This window comes from Clupea harengus, chromosome 13 (assembly GCF_900700415.2).
Source record: "Clupea harengus chromosome 13, Ch_v2.0.2, whole genome shotgun sequence".
NCBI lineage: Eukaryota > Metazoa > Chordata > Actinopteri > Clupeiformes > Clupeidae > Clupea > Clupea harengus.
The window spans coordinates 19,778,890-19,789,344 of record NC_045164.1 but is presented as its reverse complement, the minus strand read 5'-3'; the positions used below and the strand labels follow the sequence as shown (position 1 = coordinate 19,789,344).

At 43.5% G+C, this 10,455-nt stretch overlaps 1 protein-coding gene across 1 annotated transcript; it reads right to left on the bottom strand.

Annotated features, from left to right (window-relative positions):
• Nucleotides 1-4,781: 4,781 nt before the first annotated feature.
• LOC116223325 (complement C1q-like protein 2) lies at nucleotides 4,782-8,417 on the bottom strand. Its single transcript, XM_031579513.2, has 4 exons — nucleotides 8,302-8,417; nucleotides 6,734-6,799; nucleotides 6,173-6,451; nucleotides 4,782-5,597 (listed from the first exon to the last, which is right to left on the bottom strand). The coding sequence occupies exons 2-4, from the start codon at nucleotides 6,744-6,746 to the stop codon at nucleotides 5,314-5,316; spliced, it is 576 nt and encodes a 191-aa protein (XP_031435373.1). The 5' UTR covers nucleotides 6,747-6,799; nucleotides 8,302-8,417; the 3' UTR covers nucleotides 4,782-5,313.
• Between the last annotated feature and the right edge of the window lie 2,038 nt (nucleotides 8,418-10,455).

The window sequence follows — 10,455 nt, the reverse complement described above, 5'->3', positions numbered from 1 at the left end:
CTTCAAAACATTACAAAGGCAGCTTGTAAGCATCTCAGGAGAGCGGAAATGGAGTTCATTTGGAACGGTCCTTGATGCCTTGCGTGTTGTATTGAACACACACAAGACTATGGTTGGCTGAAAGTGATATACAGGTAGCACAAGACTCTGATTGGTCACCGGTGATGTAAGGGTTAGGTTCAACCTGTAACCACAGGCACTGGATGAAACTGTGTAAGAGGTCAAAAGTCATGTTAACCACTAACATAAAACTAAAATATGTTCTCTTTCTGCTTGTGTTTGTTTGTGCTGTCTGCTTCTGTTTGTGCTGTCTGCTTCTGTTTGTGCTGTCTGCTTCTGTTTGTGATGTATGCTTGTGTTTGTGATGTATGCTTCTGTTTGTGATGTATGCTTCTGTTTGTTTGTGATGTCTGCTTCTGATTGTGATGTCTGCTTCCGTTTGTTTGTGATGTCTGCTTCTGTTTGTGATGTCTGCCTGTGTTTGTGATGTCTGCATCTGTTTGTGCTGTATGCTTCTGTTTGTGTTTGTTCCCTATTGTGTGTAAAGTGGTTGGCAGAGGAGTCCAGCCACTGTTGTGTCCACAGGCAGAATCAGCTGCGCTCTTCATTGGATTCTGTTACCAGCTCTGAGCAGCTCAGGAGCACAAGTCTCAAACACAAACATCAGAAGTATGAAAACCTCAGCACAAAGCCTTTGAAGACAACATTCAGTACACTCTGTTTTCTTTTAGTTTATTAAATTCATAAACTGCTATACACCCACGCTTTGGAGCTCTTCAAATGTTTTGTGTAAAGCGTCTTAACCTTTCTGTTTGACATTGATCGTTAGCTCCGGCTCTGAGTGCAGGATCACAAGTGCCTGGAGGCCCAAACCCCACGGATCACGGAGTGTGTGTTTGTGTGTGAGTGTGAGCGTGTGGGACTGAGTGTGTGTTTGTGTGTGAGTGTGAGCATGTGGGACTGAGTGTGTGTGTGTGAGTGTGTTTGTGTGTGAGAGCGTGTGGGACTGAGTGTGTGTGTGTGAGTGTGTGTGTGTGTGAGAGCGTGTGGGACTGTGTGGATTACAGCATCTGAGTCGCATTAGCACATCGCTGCGGGGTTTTGAGGGGTGAACCTCACCTCGCGCTCGACTTTAAGACATCCAGCTATGCTGGGGGGGCGAGACTGTCTTTGGATGAGGACCAGACGATGGTACTCTGGTTTCAGTGATGGAGGGAGCGAGATGAGAGGGGTTCACCGACTCCCACTGGCTACAGTTCAAAGGCCCAGCTCATCTGGAGAGAGTTACAGCCAGGAATGTATGCCCCCCCCCCCCCCCGCAACTTAACAGTTTAAAGGCCCGGCTCATTACCCTAACCCTGCAACTATATAATAACAGTTTAAAGGGGAACCCTTCAATCGCCTCCCTGAGAACTGTCCTGCTACCGTTGCCGTGGGAACGCTAGTAACATCGGGTCTGTAACAGGTTAAAAACAGAACACAGTAGAGTCCATAACTGTTCCAGAGATCTCACGTGGTCCTGTCACAAGAGTGGTTCAAATGAAATAACGTAAAGGTGTTGTTAATGTACTTGATTAAGGCCAGTGGTCAGACAGCTGTCAGGTGGAGGGGATATCTAGACCGTATAGCTTTATGTCGAGTAATCGAAAATGCACTTACTGTGATAAGCAAGTGTAATGTATATCACATAGGCTCAACCATGTCCACTCACTGTAGGGAGGCAATGGTGCAGAAGGGTTTAACACACATTGAGAATGTGACCTGCTTTGGGTATTAAGCCTAGACTGGGTTTAACACAAAGTCGTCATTGTGAAATTGTCCTGCTTTGGGTATTAAGCCTAGACTGGGTTTAACACAAAGTCCTCATCGTGAATGTGACCTGCTTTGGGTATTAAGCATTATAAACACATTCATAAAGGGATGAATGAATTAATGATTGACATAAGTCTGCATAACTATTTATACATGGTAATGACTGCACTTGTAAAGCATTATGATGTTATAGTATAAACCCTTACAGCTTGAAGTATCAGAATACATAATATAGCTTCTTTTACCTCTTGATAATGTCACTGATGACTTCTTTGTATTCAGAAAATGCTTTTTATGAGCTCCATATGACTCCCTACAAACTTTTATAACATTTGTTGGCTTTAACATTATAATGCTTTACGAGTGCAGTTATATCTTTTTATGAATGGTTACATAGACTCATGTCAGACACTATGATGCAATATGAATAATTGTATCCTTTTATTAACATTTATAAATATGTTTATAATGCTTTATGGGTACTGGGTTTAAGTAAAGTGTTACCTGGAAAGCTATGATCACTATGATAAGATATCTATGGTCAACATGAAGTATAATCATGGAAAACATGACATAATGAGCAACCCCTCTTCTGATTGGCCCTCCCTCCTCAACACCCTGAACATGACCCGGTTGGATCCTCTGACCAGACTGGTACCCCCTGGCCCGGTTGGATCCTCTGACCAGACTGGTATCCCCTGACCCGGTTGGATCCTCTGACCAGACTGGTACCCCCTGACCTCTCTGGTAGCTACTTCTACGTGCTCTACCACTGACACTTTTGGTACCCCCTGAGCCGGTTGGTACACCCTGACCCGGTTGGTACGCCCTGACCCGGTTGGTACACACTCACTCGTTGCCAATGTAAAGGGTGGACCACACCTGGTTGACGTGTCCTGTGGGGATTCGGTTGGCTAACAGGAAGTCCTGCAGTTCAGAGACAGAGGGGGTCTCATAGCCCCTTCACCACTCCACAGCCATCCTGAACACACACACACACACACACACACACACACACACACACACACACACACACACAGACACACACAAAACAATACACAAAATGGGCATGGCCGGGCATTCACGCAGGATGTGTTTACTGTGTGTCTGAGAGCGCCCCCTGCAGGATGTGTGTGTATGAGAGCGCCCCCTGCAGGATGTGTTAACTGTGTGTCCGAGAGCGCCCCCTGCAGGCTGTGTGTGTCCGAGAGCGCCCCCTTCAGGATGTGTTTACTGTGTGTCCGAGAGCGCCCCCTTCAGGATGTGTTTACTGTGTGTCCGAGAGCGACCCCTTCAGGATGTGTTTACTGTGTGTCCGAGAAGGCCCCCTCCAGGATGTGTTTACTGTGTGTCCGAGAGCGCCCCCTTCAGGATGTGTTTACAATGTGTCCGAGCAGAACCATCTAGAAGAGCCACGGTGGAGCCAAGAATAAACCACACAGGTTAACGTAATCACAACTCTATATTTTACAGACAGACAGACAGACAAACAGACAGAGCAACCGTTTTTCAGACACAGGAGAGCGAGACATAGAGAGACGAGGAGTGAGGCGAGTAAGGGGTGGAAGAGACAGGCAGGGAGGGACAGAGAGAGAAAGAGGGAAAGAAAGAAAGAGGGAGAGAGAAACACTTACCCTGCACTGGACAGTTAAGTATCTGCTGTTTTTTCCTGTCCTTCAGCAGGAGAGTCCGTCTACTGCCAGTGAACACACACACACACACACACACACACACACACACACACACATATGCTCATGCCTCTGGAGACTTGATCCTTTTTTAAATGGGGGATAATTATAAACCTCCCTCAGCTCAGAGCAGTCATCCAGCTCTGATCACTTGCACAGCACTCACTTTAGTCTCTGTGTGTGTGTGTGTGTGTGTGTGTGTGTGTGTGTGTGTGTGTGTGTGTGTGTGTGTGCGTGTGTGTACACGTATGTCTGTGTGTGCATTTATACGTGTAAGCCTGCATGTGTGTGTGTGTGTGTGTGTGTGTAGGTACAGCAAACACACACACATATGTTGTGTGGGTTTCTGAATGTTCTGAATGTCTGTGTGTGTGTGTGTGTGTGTGTGTCTGTATGTATGTGGGAGAGAAAGAGAGCGAGAGACAAAGAGAGAGAGTGTGTGTGCTTGTAGGTCTAAGCATAACCTTTATTTGTTGGGTGTAAAACCAGAAGTCAGTGTTACGTGTCCGTGGTGAGAGGTCTGAAGCTTGGTGGCCTCTGGGGTCGACAGATCCCATGCTGGTAACCGCTGTTTGTAGTGCAACGCTGACCCCTACTGGGCAAAAGTGTAATTGCAGCTGCTTCATCTTCACAGCAACACTCACTAGTCACCAATCAGATCTCGTTTTATACTTGCTTTAGAGTCACATTCAAGTATGTCACTAGTTTCTCCTAGTGAATGTCACCATAGCAGTCTTTACAGAAGAGCTGAGCTCACCCAGAAGACTGGGATCAGTGATCAGAACTAACTCGACTAGTCGAGCGGAGATCCAGAGAGCTCCTCCAGAGGAGACTACAGGGGAGACAAACCTTCTCACCTCTCATCTCATTAACAGAAAAAAAAAATAGATAGTTGTCTGACTGTACCTAACTAGCCAAGTGGAGGTCCAGAGAGCTCTTTTAATGGAGTATTCTACATGATTGTTTCAGGCCCAGCTCTAATGATAGACATGATGATATCGGCGCTCTCTTCTTCACTCTTTATTAAGGTGATGATTTTTAGTGCAATGGGGGCAGTGAGGCTGTGACATTGTGTTCACCTGCCTAATGAGTCAGCTACCTTAGCTATCATACCTCTTCAGGCTGCCTAACGAGTCAGCTACCTTAGTGATCATACCTCTTCATGCTACCTAACGAGTCAGCTACCTTAGTGATCCTACCTCCGCAGGCTGCCTAATGAGTCAGCTAGCTTAGTGATCATACCTCCAGATGCTGCTTAAGTAGACCACCAGTCAAACACAGTAGCAGTGAATTATTTCAAGATTTAATGAAGATAATCACAGCATTCAGTCTCACAAAGGCCTCCATTAATACAGGGTCAAGTGTTTATTGAAAGATGTATTATACATCACAGCTTTCAGACCAAACTGCCAGCTATCCTGAGGGGACAAAGTGACAAAACCTGCATTTGATCTGTCTAAGGATATTCCTGTGGTGAGCGTTTTTAACATTTGTCTATTAACACAATTGTAAATAAATAAATAAATCAATAAAGTAAGTAAGTAACAACTGTAAGTAAATAAAACCAATCAATAAGAAGGGTCGCAATTGTTGTAGAAAGTGTCAAGACATTGAGAGCAAGTTTTTGAATACAGTTGGTAGTTTTCTACTTTACATTTAGATAGATAGATCTATTTTCTGCTTTGCAATTAGGGTGATAGATCTACTGCATGAGATACGGCTTTGCAAGTGCATTGGCAATATCTGTTCTAAGCAAGTCCTGGCCTTCAAGCTCTTGGAGACGTACTGAGAGGGACTGTCCCATCCGACAGGCTCACATGGGGAAGAGCAGGTGGCCGGAGAATGTGGTGAGATGGTTTTCATTGTCGTACACCCAGGAGTTTGGCCAGAGCTTCACACACACCTCGTCATTCTCCTCCAGAAGTAGAGACGTCCCGTTGGACGCGGACACCCTCTCGTCCGGCTGCCGACTCCATGCGGTAACAACGCGTGCTCCGTTTCTATAAAGACAGACTCCAGTGCCCGTGGATTCGTGGCCCTGACCCATAGCAAAGACAGTGAAGTGGTAGACGCCTTTGACTGGAGCTGTGAACACACCTGGGGTGGAAGACAGAAAACTGAGCTGCTGTACTGCATGTGGACCAGCAGTCTCACAGGGACGAGAGAGGTGAGTCATTAGACAACTTAGTGAGAAAATGGATTAGTGCATCAAAAACAAGCCTATAACACCTACGAGTGTTTCCTCTAAGACTCATCCCTGACTTATAAATTGTGTACACATTTTATAGTGCATATCCTGGATGTCTAGATGAAAGGACACGTGTTCATCTTCACATAACTATATACCATCAAAATGAATTTGAAGATGATAGTGAAACTAGCTGCCTATAAGAACACACTGTACCTCAGAACGTGGCAAATTGGCAGTATAGTTCTGGTACCTGTGTCTGGGTTGAAGTCTAGTTCTGGTACCTGTGTCTGGGTTGAAGTATAGTTCTGGTACCTGTGTCTGGGTTGAAGTATAGATCTAGTACCTGTGTCTGGGTTGAAGTATAGTTCTGGTACCTGTGTCTGGGTAGAAGTACCTGTGTCCGGGTTGAAGTATAGTTCTGGTACCTGTGTCTGGGTTAAGGTTAGCCCTGACATGTTGATAGTAAGTATAGTTCTGGTACCTGTGTCTGGGTTGTAGGCATTACCGATGTTGGTTATGACATTCTGATAGATGAGATTGCCTTCTTCATCGTCGGGCCCTGTGTTCCCAGCTCCTGACTCAAGCAGCGAAGCGGAGAAAGACACCTTCCTCTCCTCTCTCTCCTTCTTCAGCTCCTTCAGGGCTGCTGTTTGTTCTGCCTGTTTCTCCTTCAGCTCTTTAATAAAAGCACTCTGCTCTGCCACTGTCTTCTCACTGGCTCTCAGTCTGGTCTCCAAAGAGGTCACAGTCTCGTCTAGTGCTGAGGACAGACAAAAATCATCCATCTAGTTTGAGCTGACAAAGCCTTGTCTCAATCACAGTATATCAGGTACCTGCTCTTCCAGGCTTCAACCACAAAGATACGCATGTAACTCCAGCTTTGAGCTACACTAATGGACCACACTGAGAGTGCATACATGTGCTGTCCCCAGCAATGCAGCTGATGGTTTGGTTTTCTAATAAAAAAGGTACAGTACCATCATTTTTATGCTGTAAAAGGACAGTGCGAGATTGCATGGTGTTAGGCGGTCATGTGGCTTACCAAGTGACATCATGGTGGAATCAGAATGGACGTGTCAGCGGAATCCACAGAAATCTGCTCCCACAGCTGGAGGAGAAAGGCAGAGAGAGAGAGAGAGAGAGAGAGAAGTACTTATTGATCCTTAAAAGGATTTTGTAGGTGTAGTTAGGAAGATAAGATTGATGTATAATGTATAATAAGTGATCATTGATTAATAGGTAGATTAATACATTGATGTCTTTAAAGTGGATATGATCTCCTGACAAGGCAAAATGGAGATGAAAACATATGATAATCAAACAGTAATAATATTATGTAATAATATTATACTTTGTTTTGTTATTGTATTGTTCATTTGTGTAACCTTGAGTGAAACGAATGGATGAAACAGGAAGGGGGATATAGGTGGAACATTTAAATCACAGGTAAGAACATCCATTTAAGAATTAACTATATGTAATTCATTTAAGAGCAATACGATAGAATTGAAGTGATCTGATACGAAAAGTTAAATACTAAAAAAATCAATTGTTAACAATAATCAGCCCAGTTTTTTAGTAAACGTTTTCCTTGTCTGTTCCAAGAAAAGGCCAAAGGAGCAGAAGAACACAATAATGGACGTAGCCCGTTAATATAAGCAGAGGGAGATTAAGTTACTTCTGTAGAGTCTACGCTTTGATGGTGTGAGCATCATTTCTGCAATGTCATGCCGTCATGGCAGAATAATACTCCCTAGAGAATGGGGACTCGCTGTAAGATCACGAGACTGCCTTCTCATCTGCTGACGATTTGGCGTCCGCCAGAGCCACTCAGAAAAAAAGACCTGAGTCACCAAACACAACTGCTGGGATTCACGTATGCCGTCGTTTGCCATATCTTGTGATTTTAACGACATTGCCTATCTTGTAATCGAACGTGCAGCAATATTTCGTAATTTCAATATTTCGTAATATCGTGTTGTCTCTGTTAGAAGTTTTTTTTTTTTTAGATTCAGAGACGTTAGAGGGATTTGACGGATTCCGGTGCAGTATGAAACAGGAGTTTCCGTTGCAAAGTTTTAACTGGGCTCAAATATATGCACGGTGATGGAATATTTCTGATCGGCAAACCTCGTGGTTCTACACATCAGGTAATTCTATTTTTACCTTTTAACTACCAGGTTCGAGAATGAAAAACTGATGGCATGTGCACAATAAAAGCTGAATCAATTGTTTTAAAACAAGTTTAACCACTTTAAACCGATGAAGTTAAAACAAGTGAAAACAACAAGGAACAGCACCAACCCCAGCATAAGGACAGGCCTGCAGGAGCAATATCTTAGGCTACAAACTGGATCCCACAAAATGACATGTGAAGATAGAGATACAAAACAACAAATGTGCAGTTTACCTTTACACTACAGTAAGCCATATGGAAGTAGGCATATATCATTATTTGATCTTTTAAATCACTGAGTGCCTAAACTCCAATAGCTGTAACTATACAAGCAAAGGATATTTAAGTTACAGGTACAGTACGCATCCAAAGAATAAAAATAGAAGTGTCTAAAAGTACACCTTCGTTATTTTATTAATGTCCCCGTAACTTACCTTTGGAAATTGCTTCTGTAGACAGTAGTGGACAGCAAGTTGTGCATCAGCCTTCCTGAGAGAGGTGCTTTTATATCCTACCGTTAGTCAGCATCTCTCATCAGGAATGCAACCCCATCACACCCCCACCCCTCACACACCCCCATCCCTGGTCAGTGCCAGTGCTGCACTGCAGATAGGCATGTGCTGGCTACTCTCTGCCCCACCTGTTTCCACTGGCATTTATAGGCCTTTGTGTGTGTGCAGATGTCTGTATGGATGCTAATATGCTAATATGTATAGTCCTTGTCTGGTGTCTGTATGAATGCTAATATGCTAATATGTATAGTCCTTGTCTGATGTCTGTATGGATGCTAATATGCTTATATGTATAGTCCTTTTCTTGTGTCTGTATGGATGCTAATATGCTTATATGTATAGTCCTTGTCTGGTGTCTTTTATGTATAGTCCTTGTCTGGTGTCTGTATGGATGATAATATGCTTATATGTATAGTCCTTGTCTGGTGTCTGTATGGATGATAATATGCTTTTATGTATAGTCCTTGTCTGGTGTACCATGTTGTATGCATGAATGATCAGCTTGCCATCTGAATCTGTTGTACTCTTTCTATCCATCCACTGTGCTAGTCTCAGGCAGTTGCCCACCCCCACCTTTTATTGTTTTTTTTTTAATTGGGTTCTGATCAGGGTTTCTGCCTGTTGAAAGGAAGTTTTTCCTGGCCATCGTCACCTCGGGGGTTCAGGCCTTGGAAGTTGCTAATAGTGCTTCGTAGACCTTATATTCTTCTTCTTGGTCCATCGTCTCTGGATCACAGACTCCCTACTGGGTTGCTGTGTTTATGTGGTCCTCTTCGTCGCCCTAATCATCATCCTCATGGGCTTAATTCCATCCATTCCCATCTTTAAATTGCTTTGAGGTGTCATGATGCTCATACTGAATAGTAAATACTGCAGAGGTGACAGATTTAGAATGTGACTTTTATACATACTGCAGAGGTGACAGATTTAGAATGTGACTTTTATACATACTGCAGAGGTGACAGATTTAGAATGTGACTTTTATAAATACTGCTTTCAACTGTAGAGAAACCAAACAAGGCTCAGTCTTAACTATTTATTTGCTAAAAAGCCAGTCAATGCAACATAAACAAACTGAGCACCACAATGACTAGCAGTACCAGCAGTAGCCACTGTGACAGGAAAGATGGGATCATTGCATGAACACATGAGGACAGAAACAATACGTTTGTATAGGTGGGACAGGGAGGCACGAATTCAATTCAACACTGAGAACAGAAAGAAAGCAAAATGTTGTTGCATTAAGTGACCAGCAGAGGGAGATAAATCATAAACTTCAGCTGTTTGTGTGCCTGTGAGCGCTCAGGAGGATGAATGACTCACCATCATGACAGCTCTTTGGACAAGACGGGGTAAGATGAACCACCAGTCCAATTTACCTCCAAGACTCTGGCTTATTTTGCCCCACAGCCACCATTTTGGTGTAAAAAATCTAGTCTAGCACCCCAAAACGATTGTTTTGCTAATTCACTCATGTTTTTACACACTGCAAGTTCATAAATATATGTGATATAATGTTTTCAACAGATAAATAACTTTTTTTAAAGATACATTTTTGGGCTTTTATGCTTTTGGGCTTTTGAACTTTTGATGTGAGACTAATTAAACCTAGTATGCCAAAAAAAATCAAAACTGTTTGTTAAAAAATGTTTTGTGAGAAAATATGCTTACCACTTAATCCACATGGTTCTTCCTTCCACAGCAAGGTGAAAATGGAGAATGCAAACTAAATGTAGGGTCACATGATAATTTGTGTATGGTTTCCAAGACAACAGAGGTGGGCCAGCTTGTCCTCTGGCTCCTCCTACCCCACTCTCCCCTGCATCTTTAGGAATGACATCATTCATGTCTGACGCATGTTTGGCCAATGATTATCTCAACCCCTCAAGAACATCACTACATGGCGTAATACTGTGTGTTAATTGATGCCACAGTTCTGGTTTGGGTGTCTGTTTAGCTATAGCCTGAGTCCCCTTACTGCTGAAACCCAATGACACACAGACAGACAGACAAAGAGAGAGAGAGAAACAGAGAGAATGCTCACAAACATCCTGGGCCCCGTTCGTCGTAAGGGCT

Excerpts from the sequence above, each read along its gene's own strand:
- LOC116223325 (XM_031579513.2), bottom strand. Across the intron at positions 5,598-6,172 it reads TGCCTACAACCCAGACACAG|GTGTGTTCACAGCTCCAGTC; the intron begins GTACCAGAACTA and ends CTTCCACCCCAG.